A 22,317-nucleotide genomic window follows, 5' to 3' on the forward strand; every position below is an offset into this window, starting at 1 on the left:
TGGGGCACTATTCTTCCCACTGACACCAATGTTATGGAACTATTCTTCCCACTGACAACAATGATGGGTCACTATTCCTTCCACTGACACCAATGTTATGGAACTATTCTTCCCACTGACACCAATGTTATGGAACTATTCTTCCCACTGACACCAATGATGGGGCACTATTCCAACCACTGACACCAATGTTATGGAAGTATTCCTCCCACTGACACCAATGTTATGGAACTATTCTTCCCACTGACACCAATGTTATGGAACTATTCTTCCCACTGACACCAATGATGGGGCACTATTCCTACCACTGACACCAATGTTATGGAAGTATTCCTCCCACTGACACCAATGTTATGGAACTATTCTTCCCACTGACACCAATGTTATGGAACTATTCTTCCCACTGACACCAATGATGGGGCACTATTCCTACCACTGACACCAATGTTATGGAACTATTCCTCCCACTGACACCAATGTTATGGAACTATTCTTCCAACTGACACCAATGTTATGGAACTATTCTTCCCACTGACACCAATAATGGGGCCCTATTCCTACCACTGACACCAATGATGGGGCACTATTCCTACCACTGATACCGATGTTATGGAACTATTCTTCCCACTGACAACAATGATGGGTCACTATTCCTCCCACTGACACCAATGTTATGGAACTATTCTTCCCACTGACAACAATGATGGGTCACTATTCCTTCCACTGACACCAATGTTATGGAACTATTCTTCCCACTGACACCAATGTTATGGAACTATTCTTCCCACTGACACCAATGATGGGGCACTATTCCAACCACTGATACCAATGTTATGGAAGTATTTTTCCCACTGACACCAATGTTATGGAACTATTCTTCCCACTGACACCAATGTTATGGAACTATTCTTCCCACTGACACCAATGATGGGGCACTATTCCTACCACTGACACCAATGTTATGGAAGTATTCCTCCCACTGACACCAATGTTATGGAACTATTCTTCCCACTGACACCAATGTTATGGAACTATTCTTCCCACTGACACCAATGTTATGGAACTATTCTTCCCACTGACACCAATGATGGGGCACTATTCCTACCACTGACACCAATGTTATGGAACTATTCCTCCCACTGACACCAATGTTATGGAACTATTCTTCCAACTGACACCAATGTTATGGAACTATTCTTCCCACTGACACCAATAATGGGGCCCTATTCCTACCACTGACACCAATGATGGGGCACTATTCCTACCACTGATACCGATGTTATGGAACTATTCTTCCCACTGACACCAATAATGGGGCCCTATTCCTACCACTGACACCAATGATGGGTCACTATTCCTCCCACTGACACCAATGTTATGGAACTAGTCTTCCCACTGACAACAATGATGGGACACTATTCTTATCACTGACACCAATCTTATGGAACTATTCTTCCCACTGACACCAATGATGGGACATTATTCTTCCCACTGACACCAAAGATGGGGCACTATTCCTCCCACTGACACCAATAATAGGGCACTATTCTTCCCACTGACACCGATGATGGGGCACTATTCCTACCACTGATACCGATGTTATGGAACTATTCTTCCCACTGACAACAATGATGGGTCACTATTCCTTCCACTGACACCAATGTTATGGAACTATTCTTCCCACTGACACCAATGTTATGGAACTATTCTTCCCACTGACACCAATGATAGGGCACTATTCCTACCACTGACACCAATGTTATGGAACTATTCTTCCCACTGACACCAATGATGGGGCACTATTCCTACCACTGACACCAATGTTATGGAAGTATTCCTCCCACTGACACCAATGTTATGGAACTATTCTTCCCACTGACACCAATGTTATGGAACTATTCTTCCCACTGACACCAATGATGGGGCACTATTCCTACCACTGACACCAATGTTATGGAACTATTCCTCCCACTGACACCAATGTTATGGAACTATTCTTCCAACTGACACCAATGTTATGGAACTATTCTTCCCACTGACACCAATAATGGGGCCCTATTCCTACCACTGACACCAATGATGGGGCACTATTCCTACCACTGATACCGATCTTATGGAACTATTCTTCCCACTGACAACAATGATGGGTCACTATTCCTCCCACTGACACCAATGTTATGGAACTAGTCTTCCCACTGACAACAATGATGGGACACTATTCTTATCACTGACACCAATCTTATGGAACTATTCTTCCCACTGACACCAATGATGGGACATTATTCTTCCCACTGACACCAAAGATGGGGCACTATTCCTCCCACTGACACCAATAATAGGGCACTATTCTTCCCACTGACACCGATGATGGGGCACTATTCCTACCACTGATACCGATGTTATGGAACTATTCTTCCCACTGACACCAATGATGGGGCACTATTCTTCCCACTGACACCAAAGATGGGGCACTATTCCTCCCACTGACACCAATAATAGGGCACTATTCTTCCCACTGACACCAATGATGGGGCACTATTCCTACCACTGATACCGATGTTATGGCACTATTCTTCCCACTGACACCAATGATGGGGCACTATTCTTCCCACTGACACCAATGTTATGGAACTATTCTTCCCACTGACAACAATGATGGGTCACTATTCCTTCCACTGACACCAATGTTATGGAACTATTCTTCCCACTGACACCAATGATGGGGCACTATTCCAACCACTGACACCAATGTTATGGAAGTATTCCTCCCACTGACACCAATGTTATGGAACTATTCTTCCCACTGACACCAATGTTATGGAACTATTCTTCCCACTGACACCAATGATGGGGCACTATTCCTACCACTGACACCAATGTTATGGAAGTATTCCTCCCACTGACACCAATGTTATGGAACTATTCTTCCCACTGACACCAATGATGGGGCACTATTCCTTCCACTGACACCAATGTTATGGAACTATTCCTCCCACTGACACCAATGTTATGGAACTATTCTTCCAATTGACACCAATGTTATGGAACTATTCTTCCCACTGACACCAATAATGGGGCCCTATTCCTACCACTGACACCAATGATGGGGCACTATTCCTACCACTGATACCGATGTTATGGAACTATTCTTCCCACTGACAACAATGATGGGTCACTATTCCTCCCACTGACACCAATGTTATGGAACTAGTCTTCCCACTGACAACAATGATGGGACACTATTCTTATCACTGACACCAATCTTATGGAACTATTCTTCCCACTGACACCAATGATGGGACATTATTCTTCCCACTGACACCAAAGATGGGGCACTATTCCTCCCACTGACACCAATAATAGGGCACTATTCTTCCCACTGACACCGATGATGGGGCACTATTCCTACCACTGATACCGATGTTATGGAACTATTCTTCCCACTGACAACAATGATGGGTCACTATTCCTTCCACTGACACCAATGTTATGGAACTATTCTTCCCACTGACACCAATGTTATGGAACTATTCTTCCCACTGACACCAATGATAGGGCACTATTCCTACCACTGACACCAATGTTATGGAAGTATTCCTCCCACTGACACCAATTTTATGGAACTAATCTTGCCACTGACACCAATGATGGGGTACTATTCTTTCCAATGACACCAATGATGGGACACTATTCTTATCACTGACACCAATGTTATGGAACTATTCTTCCCACTGACACCAATGATGGGACACTATTCCTTCCACTGACACCAATGCTGGGGCACTATTGTTCCCATTGACACCAATGATGGGGCATTATTCTTCCCACTGACACCAATGTTATGGAACTACTCTTCCCACTGACACCAATGATGGGGCACTATTTTTACCCCTGACACCAATGATATGGAACTACTCTTCCCACTGACACCAATGATGGGGCACTATTCCTACCACTGGCACCAATGTTATGGAACTATTCTTCCCACTGACACCAATGATGGGACACTATTCTTACCACTGACACCAAAGATGGGGCACTATTCCTCCCACTGACACCAATAATAGGGCACTATTCTTCCCACTAACACCAATGATGGGGCACTATTCTTCCCACTGACACCAATGTTATGGAAGTATTCTTCCCACTGACACCAATGTTATGGAACTATTCTTCCCACTGACACCAATGTTATGGAACTATTCTTCCCACTGACACCAATGTTATGGAACTATTCTTCCCACTGACATCAATGATGGGGCACTATTCCTACCACTGACACCAATGTTATGGAAGTATTCCTCCCACTGACACCAATGTTATGGAACTATTCTTCCCACTGACACCAATGTTATGGAACTATTCTTCCCACTGACACCAATGATGGGGCACTATTCCTACCACTGACACCAATGTTATGGAACTATTCCTCCCACTGACACCAATGTTATGGAACTATTCTTCCAACTGACACCAATGTTATGGAACTATTCTTCCCACTGACATCAATGATGGGGCACTATTCCTACCACTGACACCAATGTTATGGAACTATTCCTCCCACTGACACCAATGTTATGGAACTATTCTTCCCACTGACACCAATGTTATGGAACTATTCTTCCCACTGACACCAATGATGGGGCACTATTCCTACCACTGACACCAATGTTATGGAAGTATTCCTCCCACTGACACCAATGTTATGGAACTATTCTTCCCACTGACACCAATGTTATGGAACTATTATTCCCACTGACACCAATGATGGGGCACTATTCCTACCACTGACACCAATGTTATGGAACTATTCCTCCCACTGACACCAATGTTATGGAACTATTCTTCCAACTGACACCAATGTTATGGAACTATTCTTCCCACTGACACCAATGATGGGGCCCTATTCCTACCACTGACACCAATGATGGGGCACTATTCCTACCACTGATACCGATGTTATGGAACTATTCTTCCGACTGACAACAATGATGGGTCACTATTCCTCCCACTGACACCAATGTTATGGAACTAGTCTTCCCACTGACAACAATGATGGGGTACTATTCTTTCCAATGACACCAATGATGGGACACTATTCTTACCACTGACACCAATGATGGGACACTATTCCTCCCACTAACACCAATGATGGGGCACTATTGTTCCCATTGACACCAATGATGGGGCACTATTCTTCCCACTGACACCAATGATGGGGCATTATTCTTCCCACTGACACCAATGTTATGGAACTACTCTTCCCACTGACACCAATGATGGGACACTATTCTTCCCACTGACACCAATGATGGGGCATTATTCTTCCCACTGACACCAATGTTATGGAACTACTCTTCCCAGTGACACCAATGATGGGGCACTATTCCTACCACTGATACCGATGTTATGGAACTATTCTTTCCACTGACACCAATGATGGGGCACTATTCCTCTCATTGACACCAATGTTATGGAACTATTCTTCCCACTGACACCAATAATGGGACACTATTCTTACCTCTGATACCAATGTTATGGAACTATTCTTTCCACTGACACCAATGATGGGCTACTATTCTTTCCACTGACACCAATGATGGGGCACTATTCCTACCACTGACACCAATGTTATGGAACTATTCTTCCCACTGACACCAATGATGGGACACTATTCTTACCACTGATACCGATGTTATGGAACTATTCTTTCTACTGACACCAATGATGGGGCACTATTCCTTTCATTGACACCAATGTTATGGAACTATTCTTCCCACTGACACCAATGATGGGACACTATTCTTCCCACTGACACCAATCTTATGGAACTATTCTTTCCACTGACACCAATGATGGGACACTATTCTTCCCACTGACACCAATGATGGGGTGCTATTCCTCCCACTGACACCAATAATGGGGCACCATTCTTCCCACTGACACCAATGATGGGGCACTATTCTTCCCACTGACACCAATGTTATGGAACTATTCTTTCCACTGACACCAATGATGGGGCACTATTCCTACCCTGATACCGATGTTATGGAACTATTCTTTCCACTGACACCAATGATGGGGCACTATTCCTCTCACTGACACCAATGTTATGGAACTATTCTTTTCACTGACACCAATGAAGGGGCACTCTTCCTACCCCTGGCACCAATGTTATGGCACTATTCTTTCCACTGACACCAATGATGGGCTACTATTCTTCCCACTGACACCAATGATGGGGTGCTATTCCTCCCACTGACACCAATAATGGGGCACTATTCTTCCCACTGACACCAATGATGGGGCACTATTCTTCCCACTGACACCAATGTTATGGAACTATTCTTCCCACTGACACCAATGATGGGGCACTATTCCTACCACTGACACCAATGTTATGGAACTATTCTTTCCACTGACACCAATGATGGGCTACTATTCTTTCCACTGACACCAATGATGGGGCACTATTCCTACCACTGACACCAATGTTATGGAACTATTCTTCCCACTGACACCAATGATGGGACACTATTCTTACCACTGATACCGATGTTATGGAACTATTCTTTCTACTGACACCAATGATGGGGCACTATTCCTTTCATTGACACCAATGTTATGGAACTATTCTTCCCACTGACACCAATGATGGGACACTATTCTTCCCACTGACACCAATCTTATGGAACTATTCTTTCCACTGACACCAATGATGGGACACTATTCTTCCCACTGACACCAATGATGGGGTGCTATTCCTCCCACTGACACCAATAATGGGGCACCATTCTTCCCACTGACACCAATGATGGGGCACTATTCTTCCCACTGACACCAATGTTATGGAACTATTCTTTCCACTGACACCAATGATGGGGCACTATTCCTACCCTGATACCGATGTTATGGAACTATTCTTTCCACTGACACCAATGATGGGGCACTATTCCTCTCACTGACACCAATGTTATGGAACTATTCTTTTCACTGACACCAATGAAGGGGCACTCTTCCTACCCCTGGCACCAATGTTATGGCACTATTCTTTCCACTGACACCAATGATGGGCTACTATTCTTCCCACTGACACCAATGATGGGGTGCTATTCCTCCCACTGACACCAATAATGGGGCACTATTCTTCCCACTGACACCAATGATGGGGCACTATTCTTCCCACTGACACCAATGTTATGGAACTATTCTTCCCACTGACACCAATGATGGGGCACTATTCCTACCACTGACACCAATGTTATGGAACTAGTCTTCCCACTGACAACAATGATGGGGTACTATTCTTTCCAATGACACCAATGATGGGACACTATTCTTACCACTGACACCAATGTTATGGAACTATTCTTCCCACTGACACCAATGATGGGACACTATTGTTCCCATTGACACCAATGATGAGGCAGTATTCTTCCCACTGACACCAATGATGGGGCATTATTCTTCCCACTGACACCAATGTTATGGAACTACTCTTGCCACTGACACCAATGATGGGGCATTATTCTTCCCACTGACACCAATGATATGGAACTACTCTTCCCACTGACACCAATGATGGTGCACTATTCCTACCACTGACACCAATGTTATGGAACTATTCTTCCCACTGACACCAATGATGGACACTATTCTTACCACTGACACCAATCTTATGGAACTATTCTTCCCACTGACACCAATGATGGGACATTATTCTTCCCACTGACACCAAAGATGGGGCGCTATTCCTCCCACTGACACCAATAATAGGGCACTATTCTTCCCACTGACACCAATGATGGGGCACTATTCTTCTTACTGACACCAATGTTATGGAATTATTCTTCCCACTGACACCAATGATGGGGCACTATTCCTACCACTGATACCGATGTTATGGAACTATTCTTTCCACTGACACCAATAATGGGGCACTATTTCTCTCACTGATACCAATGTTATGGAACTATTCTTTTCACTGACACCAATGAAGGGGCACTCTTCCTACCACTGGCACCAATGTTATGGCACTAGTCTTTCCACTGACACCAATGATGGGCTACTATTCTTTCCACTGACACCAATGATGGGGCACTATTCTTGCCACTGACACCAATGTTATGGAATTATTCTTCCCACTAACACCAGTAATAGGGTACTAATCATTCCACTGACACCAATGATGGGGCACTATTCCTACCACTGACACTAATATTATGGAACTATTCTTTCCACTGACACCAGTGATGGGGTACTAATTTTTCCACTGACACCAATAATGGGGCACTATTCCTACCACTGACACCAATGTTTTTGAACGATTCCTCTCACTGACACCAATGGTATGGAACTATACTTCCCACTGACACCAATGATAAGGCACAATTCCTTTCCCTGATACCAACAATGGATCACTGTTCCTCCCATGAATATCAATGATGAGGCATGGTTTATTCCCATTGACGTCGGGGCATTGTCTACTCCCACTGGTCCCAGTCTGGCCCCCTCAAAGTCTGAAGGACAGTAAACCATCCCTTTGTTCAGAAAGTTTGAAGACCCCTGGTTTAGGAAATGAAACATATTGTAAATGAATTCCTAGGAAGTGATGATTGGTGTAGCGGCGGGGGTTGCACCTCATCCCTTTACAACCGAACACGTTTGTTCCACAGGCTGTGGGGCAGATTAAGGTGGTCATTAATCTCACTCAGTGCCTTATCTGTATGAAATCAGCCCCAGAACCTGTGCAATAAATATGTGTTCGGGTTTAAAGGGACGAGGTGACAACCCTAGCTGGGAGGCTCTAACAGGACGGGGCTTCTGGAGCCCTCCCACCTTTCCAGAAACCCAAGAACCTTCTGGAAGAGGAGGCCCAGATCTGCATGTTTGGAGGACTCTGGCCAATCCCTGGCAGGAGGCTGGGCATGGTGATGAGGGCAACCCTCAAATGTGGCAGAGCCTGGATGGGTGAGCAGTGTTGGGTGGAAGATGAATTGCGAAAGGCTGGAGTGTGGAGCCTGGGATGGGGCCCCAGGGAGGGGAGCCCACCTACAGCCAGGTCGCTGGAAAGGAGGATCTCCACTGCCTCAACGTCGTTTGGGGAGGACAGCCTGTGTAGTAGGGAAGTAGCCAGCCCAGTGTAAGGCCTGAAGGAAGCCACCAACCCACCAAGCTATCAGGAGAGGACAGTGTGAGGACTCTGACACCCCCTGGACCAGATAAGGGGAGAGGGCGGTCAGGTGCAAGACCCAACTAGCTTCTCATCTGGGACTGTTCAGTCGGCAGCTCTTGGGTTCCCTTGCTCAGGGATACCCTCAGGCAGCTGGGTGAAGCGGAGGAACCATCCAGGGTCTGAGAAGCATTAGCCACAACAGCCTACCTGCTCTAAATGTCTCAACCAGGAACTCTGCAGTGCAGAAATAGTTCCCCATAATTGTGTGTTCTGAGGACACCATCCCGTCTGCTCGGTGGAGGATGGCATCTAGGGTTGTCACCAATGCTCAAAGCACACTCCAGATAAAAGGTGGAAATTCTTCTACTAGTACAAAATGCACGGCTAAAAAAAAAACCTGGACTCCAAGTGTGAGGGCAAAAAAATATTAATCATGAGAGAAGTCGGGATGGGGAAACAAACCAGGCCCATTCATGAAGAGCTACCACAGAAGTCCTCTTTCCCCTCAGATCAGGGAGAATGACATAATCACAGATGATTGGGCCCCAACCACTTGTGCCGGCATAGGAATGTACTGCATCATTTACATGACATTTATGTTTTGTTTCATATAGGCCTAGAGGCATGCCTTCTTTTTGACGCATACTGTGCTTGCTGTGTTGCATACATGTGATATTTATATCCATGGTATAATTTTTTGAAACTCCCTGTTTGGGATATAACCACTCTGGTAGTAGCATAGTCTACACATCTATAACACGTGTTATGGTATACCTATGGTATAATTTTTTGTATACACCTCCTTTGGGAAGTGTTCACCTATGCGCCAGTGCCACAGGGACTTTAGACTCTTGTAGTCATTGTCCTTGTTGCACATGTATTTAGACCGGTACTGGTGTCATTTTATATGGTTTTAGGTCTGTGTGTATTGTCTCATACTGAGGTGATGGTAAACCAGGGCGATTGCCCATATGTTAAATTTGTATGTGTAATAAAGCATAATTTTTGGAAATTTTTCTGAGTATCACATTCTGTTCATAATGTAGCCGCTTTCTTTGTGAATTTCTTTTCACAACCCCTCTTTTTTTGTATGCCTTTTTTGGCTACTGAATGGAGACCATTTACTGGGTGATACGGTAATTTATTGTATGACCGCTTAATAACTATCTTTAAAGAATGAGCAACCCAACCCTATCTTCTACCTCACCCAAAAAGCCATTTCACCTCCACCCCTTCCTGTCAGAGGGTCAATAGTGAGGGATGCAAAGTGCAGAGGTCAGTAGTAGGAGATACAGTGTGTAGAGGTCAGTAGTAAGTGATGCAGAGTATAGAGGTTATGTAGTAAGTGATGCAGAGTGTAGAGGTCAGTAGTAAGTGATGCAGAGTATAGAGGTTAGTAGTAAGTGATGCAGAGTGTAGAGGTCAGTAGTAAGTGATGCAGAGTGTAGAGGTTGTGTAGGAAGTGATGCAGCGTGTAGAGGTTGTGTAGTAAGTGATGCAGAGTGTAGAGGTCAGTAGTAAGTGATACAGAGTGTACAGTCAGTAGTAAGTGATGCAGAGTGCAGAGGTCAGTAGTAAGGGATGTGGAGTACAGAGGTCAGTAGTAATTGATGCAGAGGTCAGTAGTAAGGGATGCAGAGTACAGAGGTTCAGTGGTGACACAGGGTGCATAAGTAAGTAGTAAGTGATGTGGAGTATCACTAGTATCAATAGTAAATGATGCAGAGTGCAGAGGTCAGTAGTAAGTGATGTGGAGTACAGAGGTCAGTAGTAAGTAATGCAGAGGTCAGTAGTAAGGGACGCAGAGTACAGAGGTTCAGTAGTGACGCAGGGTGCATAAGTAAGTAGTAAGTGATGTGGAGTATCACTTGTATCAATAGTAAGTGATGCAGAGTGCAGAGGTCAGTAGTAAGTGATGTGGAGTATCACTAGTATCAAGAGTAAGTAATGCAGAGTGCAGAGGTTAGTAGTGACGCAGAGGTCAGTAATAAGGGATGCAGAGTGCAGAGGTCAGTAGTAAGGGACTCAGAGAGCAGAGGTCAGTAGTAAGGGACTCAGAGAGCAGAGGTCAGTAGTAAGGGACTCAGAGTGAAGAGGTCAGTAGTAAGGGACACAGAGAGCAGAGGTCAGTAGTAAGGGACACAGAGTGAAGAGGTCAGTAGTAAGTGACACATGGTGCAGAGGTCAGTAGTAAGTGACACATGGTGCAGAGGTCAGTAGTAAGTGATGTGGAGTATCACTGGTATCAAGAGTAAGTAATGCAGAGTGCAGAGGTTAGTAGTGACACAGAGGTCAGTAATAAGGAATGCAGAGTGCAGAGGTCAGTAGTAAGAGACACAGACTGCAGAGGTAAGTAGTAAGGGACACAGAGTGAAGAGGTCAGTAGTAAGTGACACATGGTGCAGAGGTCAGTAGTAAGTGATGTGGAGTATCACTGGTATCAAGAGTAAGTAATGCAGAGTGCAGAGGTTAGTAGTGACACAGAGGTCAGTAATAAGGAATGCAGAGTGCAGAGGTCAGTAGTAAGAGACACAGACTGCAGAGGTAAGTAGTAAGGGACACAGAGTGAAGAGGTCAGTAGTAAGTGACACATGGTGCAGAGGTCAGTAGTAAGTGATGTGGAGTATCACTAGTATCAAGAGTAAGTAATGCAGAGTGCAGAGGTTAGTAGTGACACAGAGGTCAGTAATAAGGGATGCAGAGTGCAGAGGTCAGTAGTAAGGGACTCAGAGAGCAGAGGTCAGTAGTAAGGGACTCAGAGAGCAGAGGTCAGTAGTAAGGGACTCAGAGAGCAGAGGTCAGTAGTAAGGGACACACAGTGAAGAGGTCAGTAGTAAGTGACACATGGTGCAGAGGTCAGTAGTAAGTGAAGCAGAGTGTAGGTAGGGTTGCCACCTCATCCCTATAAAACAGAACACATATTAATGACACAGGTTCTGAGGCTAATTTAAATTTGTACACTTCAATACAATCTCAAGTTACATAGTTACTCTGGCTGAAAAAAAGACAAAAGTCCATCCAGTTCAAAAAAAAAAAAAGTTATAATTCTATACCCACAGTTGATCCAGAGGAAGGTAAAAAACCCAGCAAAGCATGATCCTATTTGCTCCTGCAGGGGAAAAAATTCCTTCCTGATCCCCCGAGAGGCAATCTGATATTCCCTGGATCAACTTTACCTATAAATGTTAGTATCCAGTTATATTTTGTGTATCTAGGAAAGAATCCAGAATTTTTTTAAAGCAATCCACTAAGCTGGCCAGAACCAACTCGTGAGGGAGTCTATTCCACATTTTCACAGCTCTTACTGTGAAGAAACCTTTCCGTGCTTGGAGATTACATTTATTTTCCTTCTTAATATAAGACTTTTAAAAGATTTTATTCTGTGAGGCAAGCTGTGTCCTAATCATAGGTTTCTACTCTATGAATGCTAATTAGCAAGTGTCCATAGATTTCCTGCACTCCTCTAACTCTCCTCTAGGGGGCAGCATCTCATTCTTTTTAAAAGTGACTAATCCAGCTGAGTGAAAACCAAAAGTGTCTCCAACTTGTTTGAGCGGAGTCAATGCGTGACGCCATGATACTGGAGACCAAGTATCATAGGGGTATAGGGAATGCAACGCCTCCGCTCCCGAAGACAGGAAATTAATACATACAGCTGGTTACACCTGGCGAGGCTATGGTGATATTTACCGGATCCCGGAAATCAGGAGTCCTTTTTGTTCCGGTCCTGCTGCCGCGATGGCTGCGGTCTTTGATCTGGATCTGGAAACGGAGGAGAGGGATGAGGAAAACGAGCTGGTGAGGGACATGGGAAGCCGAGCGTTGCTGAGGCGGGGAGCGGAGGGTCTCACAGGGAGGGGGTGGTGATACCATGGGGAGGGGCTATTGAAGATACTCAAAGCTGAATGGCTCAGCCTCAGGTGGGCTGGTGTGGTGTGTATGTGGGCGTGGTTCAATGTCATAATATTTACCTAAATGACATTTCCATGAATGTCCTGCTGACCCTCCTGGGTATATCCCGTTGTTGGTTTTGTTTTATCCTGTGTATTTCTTGTGTTTTTGTTACTTTTGTCTTTGTAAAGTGGTTTTTGAAGTGGTCTTTAACCACTTGCACTTTAGAGGATTTACCCTCCTTCCTAACCAGGCCATTTTTTGTGTTACGGCGCACTTTAACTGACAATTACGCGGTCTTGCAACACTCCACTCAAGAAATTTTCCCCACAAATAGAGCTTTCTTTTAGTGGTATTTAATCGCCTGTGCGTTATTTTTTGCGCTATAAAAAAAGAAGACTGACAATTTTGAGAAAAAAAACAATATTTTTTACTTTTTGCTATTAAACATGTCAAGTAAAAAAATTTAAAAAAATCAAGTTTTATCATAAACTTAAGCCAAAATGTATTCTGTGACATTTCTTTGCTAAAAAAATCCCAATACGTGTAAATTAATTGGTTTATGTGAAATTTATAGCATTTACAAATGGTGGTGTGTATATGTACTGGAATTTTTTTTTTTTGTTAATTTTTACTAGTAATGGCGATGATTAGCGTCATAGCCAGCCAGCGACGGACATTCTGACACTGGGAGGAACTGACTTGGTGTCACTGACATCCCCAGTGACACCAGTACAGTGATCAGTGCTAATAAAAAGCACCGACACTGTACTAATGGCACTGGGCAGGAAGGGGTTAACATCTGGGGCGATCAAAGGGTTAACTGTGTGCTGTGTGTCTGGGGAGGGGAAGCGGTTAAAGGTGCTATATAACATAAAGTTGTTTATTAATAATAATAATTAACTGCTGCCTGTCCACCCTATAGCAGAAATACAGCTACAGGGCGGCACGGGTTGTGCAAAGTTATTTTGCATTTCTGGCTAGGGGGCGCACACCCTACCCGTGCTGCCATTCGCAGCCGCAGCTGTCAATCACCGGGTCCCAGCAGTATGTATACCGCCATTTGTAACTTTCACGTAAACCAATTAATTTACATGTATTTGGATTTTTTTTAGCAAAGACATGCAGCAGAATACATTTTGGTGTAAATTTCTGACAAAATTTGATTTTTTTAATTTATTTTACTGGACGTGTTTAATAGCAAAAAGTCAAAAATATTGTTTTCTTTTCAAATTTGTCGGTATTTTTTATAGCTCAAAAAATAAAAACCGCACAGGCGATGAAATACACTGAAAGAAAGCTCCATTTGTGGGGAAAAAAGGACGTAAATTTCATTTTGGTGCAGTGTTGGATGACTGCGCAATTGTCAGTTAAAGTAATGTAGCGCGGTAACGCAAATAATGGCCTGGTCAGGAAGGGGGTAAATCCTCAGGACGGCAAGTGGTAATGTAATTATTATCATTATTATTATAGATCAGGAGCTCTGACATCACTGAGTGCTGTACTATTGTGAGTGGGTGGCTTGGAGTGTATGGCCCTGCAGGTGTAAGGTGGTTATCAGTCATGTGAAGTGTCATTGTAGGGGACAAAGAAAATCTGAACTCCAGAGAAATGAAAACATTTTTTGAACATATGCTGTGCAAAAATAAATGCCCTCTAACAATGGGTGTCTCATGTTTGTTGGTAAAACTCTTCAACCTAGTTTGTCATTTGTGGTCAGAGGTGGTAAAAACAGGCGGTTGAGCCACAGGTTGATTGCCCCTCTTAAAGTGGTAGTAAAGTCCACTTTTTAACTTGTACCTACAGCTAAGCCTATAAGACTTACCTGTAGGTACAGTGAATATCTCCTAAACTTGCACTGTGTAAGAGATGTTCACATGGGATACAGCCAGTGATGTCACTGGCACATGCGCTTTGAAGGGACGGCATACCCGTGCTGCAGTTTCAGAGCTCCATTCTGGGGCCGGGGCTTCTGCACGCAGGAGTGATGTTATCGTAGACCCGTTCATACATGCAGCCGGAGTCCACGACGATGGTAGTGCCTGGGAGCCATGACAGCGCTGTGCTGGAGGGCTCCATTTGCACGTCTGTCATAATGTGCTACTATGTGATGCAGGGGGACCAATTTTTTTGTTTTTTGGGGGCTTTTTTTTTTCCTCTTATGGTGGTTTACTGTCGCTTTAAAGCGGAACTAAACTCCTTCAGTCATCACTAAAGTGGTTCTGAAGGCTGATGTTTGTTTTAACCTAATGCATTCTCTTTATTAACCACTTACCTACTGGGCCAAATCTGATTTCTCTCCTAAATGTAAAAATCTGTATTTTTTGCTGGAAAATTACTTAGAACACATATACAAACACTTATTGCCAAAAGTATTGGGTCAGCCCTCCAAATCATTGGATTCAGGTGTTCCAATCACCTCCATGGCCACAAGTGTATAAAATCAAGTACCTAGGCATGCAGACTGCTTCTACAAACATTTGTGAAAGAATTGGGTCACTTTCAGGAGCTCAGTGATTTCAAACGTGGTATCGTGATAGGTTGCCACCTGTGCAATAAGTCCATCTGTAACATTTCCTTGCTACTAAATATTCCACGGTCAACTGTTAGTGGTATTAAAACAAAATGGAAGTGACTGGGAACAACAGCAACTCAGCCACAAAGTGGTATGCCATGTAAAATGACAGAGCGGGGTCAACGCATGCTGAAGCGCACAGTGCGCAGAAGTGGCCAACTGTCTGCAGAGTCAATAGCTAAAGACCTCCAAACTTGGTGTGGCCTTCAGATTAGCACAACCGTGCACAGAGAGCTTCATGGAATGGGTTTCCATGGCCGAGCAGCTGCATCCAAACCTTACATCACCAGTGAAAGGAACTCCGCATCAGCATACCAAGACATTTTGGACAATTTCATGCTCCCAACTTTGTGGGAAGAGTTTGGGGATGGCCCCTTCCTGTTCCAACATGACTGCGCACCAGTGCACAAAGCAAGGTCCATAAAGACATGGATGAGCGAGTTTGGGGTGAAGGAACTTGACTGGCCTGCACAGAGTCCTGACCTCAACCCTTTTGGGATGAATTAGAGTGTAGACTGTGAGCCAGGCCTTCTCGTCAGACATCCGTGCCTGACCTCACAAATGCGCTTTTGGAAGAATGGTCAAACATTTGCATAGACACACTCCTAAACTTTGTGGACAGCCTTCCCAGAAGAGTTGAAGATGTTATAGCTGCAAAGGCCGGGCCAACTCAGTATTGAACCCTACGGACTAAAGCAGGCCATAGACAGGGAGAAAACCGGACGTTTTTTTTCTTTTAGAAAAACAAAAAATTGGTTGTTCAATCAGCCAACGTTACCACCATTGGTAAAAACAAGTCGGCTGATTTTCGTCCCGTCTACGGCCTGCAATTAATATAATAGCGGTGTCCCTGCAGAGAGCTCTGCTATATTTGACATTTAAAAGAAGAAGAAATAGAATATCAATAATAAGAAGAAAAAGTTGCATAATTGTATCTATTTGTATCCATTTCGGATACAGATGTTTATATTCGGATACAAATAGATACAATGTTGCAACCCTTATACTTTTAAATGTCAAATATCATAGCGGAGCTCTCTGCAGGGACACCGCTAATAGATTTGACATTTCTAAGTATTGAGGTTGCAAACATTGTATCTATTTGTATGGATACAAATAGATACAGATGTTCTTCTTTTTCTTTAGTCACGGCTCATGCGCATTTTTTTAATCGGGAAAAAGATCGTCCGATTTGCCCATCATTGCCGTGAAAATCGGGCGATGGGCAAAATTGGCCGTTTTTTTTTTTCCCAACATGAATGATTAAAAAAAATGTGTCAAAATCAAGAAAACCGGTCAATCAATTCAGCCACTAACGATCCGCAAATCAGCCGAATTTTCGTCCGGTTTTCTCCCCGTCTATGGCCTGCATAAGGCCTGGATGCCATTAAAGTTCATGTGCGTGTAAAGGCAGGCATCCTAATACTTTTGGCAAGTGTGTGTGTGTATAATATTTTTTTTTTTTTTTTTTCTTTTTTGCAGTGGCCCTAGAGAATAGAATGGTGGTTGTTGCAATTTTTTTATGTAACATGGTATTGCACACAAACACTATATAATACCTTTTTTTTTTTTTTTTTTTTTTTTTTTTTTTTTTTTTTAATCCCCTTGCGCCGCCTGCAGTTCAGCCACTCGGATCACTTCTGCCTTGGAGGGAATCGCCACTGGGAAATTTTGATACCAGGATGATGCTTTTTCATTGGAATAACGTCCTTACAGGATGTCTCCAACTTACAAGCCAAACTCAATGTACTGTTTAATTGGGCAACTGTGGCAAATTATTATATAGGATTTATATAGCCCCAACAGTTTACACAGTGGTTTACAATATAAAGGTGAACAGTACAACTACAATACAGCTCAATATAGTGGCAATAGGAGGGCCCTGCTCATGGAACTTACAATCTAAAGGGCAAATGAGGTTTAATGTTGATAACTGTAAAGTTTTGCACTTTTTAACAATGCGATCCCTCTGATGCTTTGGAAGCTCTTTGTGGACCATGGCTTTTGCTGTAGGATGTGACTAAGAAAATGTCAGGAAAGACCTACTAGAACAGCTGAACTTTATTTGGGGTTAATCAGAGGTACTTTAAATGATGGCAGGTGTGTACTGACTCCTATTTAACATGATCTTGAATGAGATTGTGTAATTCTGAACACAGCTACATCCCCAGTTATAAGAGGGTGTGCACACTTATGCAACCACATTATTTTAGTTTTTTGTTTACTCCCCACACCACCCCTAAAAGATTTCAGTTTATTGTTCAACTGAGTCGTACAGTTTATAGGTTACATTTAAGGTGGAAAAAGTTCTGAAGTGTTTGTCTAATTATTTTACATCACAGAAACCTGACATTGTACCAGGGGCTTGTAGACTATTTATATCCACTGTAGGTAATAACACCAGAGATTGTTGATCCAGGGGCAACAGGAGGAGAGGGTAAGAGGAAGGAATTTATTTTTCCGCTGGAGCATATTGGCCCATGCTTTATTGTTGTTGGGTTTTTTTTTCCCCTCCTTCTGGATCAACTGTAGGTATAGAATTCTGTGTATGGCAGTTTTTTAATTTATGTAGTCAAATCATCTAATGGTTGAACTAGATTAACTTGTATCTTTTTTCAACCTACCTATGTAACATGGCAAATGTCCAACAATATTTTTTCCCCAAAGTTCATCTTTTTTTGCTCTTTTTGATACAGTGATTTTTCACATGATGCCACTTAGAGCTCCTAAATTGAAAACCTCCAGTTGCATTTATGAGTGAGGATCAGAGACTACAGGATGCCTATACTCACCAGCCTGGTTAATTCTGTTCCTGTCCCTTACTACTGTTGTATTAACCACTTGCCTGTGGTAGATTTACCCCCCATTCCTGACCATGCCATTTTTTGCAATACGGTACTGCATTACTTTAACTGACAATTGTGCGGTCATGCAAAGCTGTACATAAATTAAATTTATGGTAATTTTTCCCACAAATTCTTTTGGTGTTATGTGATCACCTCTGCCGTAAGTGCATATTGATTAGTTTGTGCAAAAGTTATAGCGTCTACAATCTATTGGACATATACTGGAATTTAAAAAAAAAATGAAATGTTATACTAATAATGGCGGCGATCAGCAACTTATAGTGGGAATGCGATATTGCGGTGGACATTTTTACATTAACTGAGATTTTGTGGGAAACAGTGACACTAATACAGTGATCAGTGCTAAAAATATGCACTGATCTCTGTACTAATGATACTGGATGGGAAGGGGTTAACATATAGGGCAATCAAAGGGTTAGATGTGTTCCCAGCTATGTACTTGGTATACACTAGGTGGTGCTTTTACAAGGGGAAGTGAAAGATTGCGTTCCCTGCTTTTTAGGGACACACGACCTTTCACTTCCCCACCTGTTAGAACAGAGCTCTGCTTTATTTACCTAGGCAGAGCACTCTTCTTTCTCCTGCCCGACGATTGGCGGGTGCCAGCGAACATCCATTCACTGGGACTTGCAGATCTGCTTCTGCTGTAAGAGTTCACAGCTGAAGCGAGCTACCGGCACGCACCAACTATGGCAAAATCACGTGTGTGTATGTGTGTGTGTATATGTATGTATGTATATATGTATATGTGTATATATATATATATATATATATATATATATATATATAAAATATTATAATATAGGGCTGCCCTGCAGCAGTAAAAGTGGTTAATCGCTAAATCTTATCTTTTGTTGCAGGATGATGACACCGAAGGCATTGGGAATTGCGATGTGTAAGTATGATAATTGGTGATTTTCTTGTGTTTACAGTTTAACTACAGATTTATTTGTTTAAAAAAAGCAACAAACAGCCTCAAACTACCTAAAGCTGAGTTTGCACTAAAAAAAAAATCAAGGTTCTCTTATCAATTAGCTGTTTTACCTGCCAAAGTATGTGTAGTCGTATCTTGATTCACACATCCCTGCAAGGTGATGTCACTATTCATTTTACGAAGATTTGCTGCTTTCTGTGGCGCTCTCCTGCTGCTTGGACTGTGAATATGTTCTTTTCTGCTCCATTGAGCTGCCTTAGCAACTTACCTCTACAGCCCCCCCCCCCCCCCCCGATGCCCATGCAGCCCCTTACATCCCCACTGTGACCGTTAGAAGGAAGTTTGATGGAGAACCAGGAGGTCAAAACACTCAGAAGTGTTGTTTTCGGAGCCTTCAGGCAGCAATTGCCTTCAGACAGCACTTCAGGCAGGACTACAGATTTATTTTTTTTGCAACAGTGTTTGGCAGTGCGGGCAGCAGGAGAGGTCTTTTCAGGAAACACCTTAAAGCAGGACTAAACTGCATCTGAGCACCACAAACCAAAAGTGCTATTTATTTTTAATAGTTAAAGCAAACTCGCCCATCCATCCATGTCTTCCATGCTTTTTTTTTTTCCTGAGAAATCACTTTGAAAAATGCCCCCTTGCTTTTCTGGCTGTAGCCATCTTGAGTAAGGGCAGATGATTCATGTAGTAATTACTTCCTGAAATCCATCTGCCCTTAGCTCAGGCATACAGGCAGAAGGGTGTACTTAGCTGAGAAAACCCCTCCTTCCCTCAAGGTTCCTGGGATGTATGGCATCATTTGCCTAGGCATAGAAACCAGGAAGAAACTAAAATAATGTGACAAACCAATTTTAAAATAAATAAATATGATTTACTTTCCTATCTACTTACTAATTACTAGCAACATAAGAATTCAGAACAGTCAATGTTGATTGAGACAGTGAAGTTCTGCTTTAGTTCAGTTTTCCTTGCAAGTGATTCTGCCGTTATTCTAAAACACCAGTTATCCTGATTTTGTATAACCTATTTTATTGGTTAACTCTACAGTGAGATTTAAAGTTACTGTAAACCCTAATAAGTACTTTTCTAATTTGCTCCTTATTGGACTATATAAATATACGTAGGCAGCACAGTGGCTAAATGGTTAGCACTTCCGCCTGGCAGTACTAGGGTCGTTGGTTCCACCAAGGCACCACCTGCCTGGAGTTTGCATGTTCTCCCTGTGCCTGCATGAGTTTCCTCTGGGTACTCCAGTTTCCTTTCACACTCCAAAGACATGCTGGTAGGTGAATTGATTCCTGTCCAAATTCGCTCTAGTGAGTTAGGGACCTTAGATTGTACACTCCTTGAGGGTTAGGGACTGATGTGAATGTACAATATATACTGTATGTAAAGCACTTGACGGCGCTATATAAGTACCTTAAATAAATAATACATTTGAAAGTTTTTTGTTTTTTTTTGTTTTTTTTTTTTAACATCTGTTCGAAAAGTGCAAAAAATGCGTGTCCCTTCCAGAAATTAAGTGCTGCTTTGTGGAATTTGCGGTGATAGATGGATCAAAGTATGTCTAGTTCAGCAGTCTGAATGAATTTTGATCTATCTATGGCTATTGCCGTTGGATGAAGTCGATCTTATGGTCGACTGCTCTTGAATGGGACTGTTAGCAAATTTTCATTCATTTGGTGCCTGCAGCCAGTCAGTGGAGGAGTTCCTGCTGTCAGAATACAATAAAACTGAAGGGAGGATTCAACTTCTCAAAGGGGCTTGTTGGGAAAATTTTTGCAGGCATTTGGCTGCAGCACTGATCAGTATATTCTGATGGAGGAGGAGTCCTGCTGTCAAAATACAATAGTCTATTACACTGTGTTTTATGCTGTAAGGTAGAGACCACTGTACCTTTTTATAAAGAAGTGCAAGTGCTACTTAAAGCAGAGTTCCAGTTGATTTAAACAAAATAAAAGTCAGCAGCTACAAAAACTGTAGCTGCTGACTTTAAAATACAGACACTTACCTGTCCCACGATCCAGTGGTATCCTCACCATCGCTGGTTTCACCGGCCGTCTTCTCTCCCTGGCTCCAGCATCTTCATTATGGGCACCCGGCTGTGACAGCTTGCGACTTCACAACCTGGTGACCACTGCACATGTGCAAGTAGCGCTGCGCTTTGTGAATGGCCCCATAGTGTTCTGGGACCTGTCACGTGTCCCGGAAGACTACGGGGAGGGAGGGGGAGGACAACTTCCGCTCGAAGTGGAAGTGGGTACCTGTCAAATTTGGGTACCCACTCCCCAAAGGTTTTAAGGCGGAACTTCCCCTTTTGGGTGAAGCTCCACTTTAAAGGATTTGTTTGACTTATTGGAATTTCCCCATCCACCTTGATTGTGTGAATGGGGGAATCCATTTGTTTTTTGTTTTTGCTTTTATGTTTTTTATTTCAGTTCGCTGACTGATTTAAAAAAAAAAAAAATGCTCCAACTATGGCCTGCACCATATAACAATGTTGCTGTATAGATGCAGTAAGTGTAGTCACCCTATAACAGGAAGTGTGTTACTGCTTAGCAGGTGAAAATAAGGAGAAAAGGCATAAAAAATAAAATAACGCAGAGATTTTATTTAAGGACTGATAAGCTGCAAAATGTTACTTTTTTGTTCTTTGGTTTAGGTATGTATTACTTTGCTGCTGTTGGCTCATTTGAGTTTAGTTGCATGCCAGACCACTATACAATGTTGCTTTTGGTGTGTAGAAATGTTGAAATCCAAGCTTGTTTAGCTGTGAGATTGCTCATGATCACTGACATTTCAGCATGTCACACAAATTGCAGTCTCTTTTATATTTGCCAAAACCTATGTAGTTTAAGAGCTTACCTTA

The 22,317-nt window shown here is 43.0% G+C and overlaps 2 protein-coding genes across 2 annotated transcripts in view; one reads left to right on the forward strand and one right to left on the reverse strand.

Annotated features, from left to right (window-relative positions):
- Positions 1–13,019, reverse strand: part of RAD9A (RAD9 checkpoint clamp component A) — a 109,216-nt gene extending 96,197 nt beyond the window's left edge. The window contains exon 1 of the mRNA XM_089687566.1: positions 12,866–13,019. The gene's annotated coding sequence lies outside the window, so the exon portion shown is untranslated. The remainder of the gene's footprint in view (positions 1–12,865) is intronic.
- Positions 12,853–22,317, forward strand: part of RPS6KB2 (ribosomal protein S6 kinase B2) — a 52,941-nt gene continuing 43,476 nt past the window's right edge. The window contains exons 1-2 of the mRNA XM_089687562.1: positions 12,853–12,973; positions 19,369–19,403. Of these exons, the coding sequence (XP_089543688.1) occupies positions 12,914–12,973; positions 19,369–19,403 (95 nt within the window). The 5' untranslated portion in view covers positions 12,853–12,913. The remainder of the gene's footprint in view (positions 12,974–19,368; positions 19,404–22,317) is intronic.

The sequence above is a fragment of the Staurois parvus genome, unplaced genomic scaffold (genome assembly GCF_062004578.1).
Source record: "Staurois parvus isolate SC_StPar_1 unplaced genomic scaffold, SC_StPar_1.0 ptg000430l, whole genome shotgun sequence".
In the NCBI taxonomy this organism is placed as follows: domain Eukaryota; kingdom Metazoa; phylum Chordata; class Amphibia; order Anura; family Ranidae; genus Staurois; species Staurois parvus.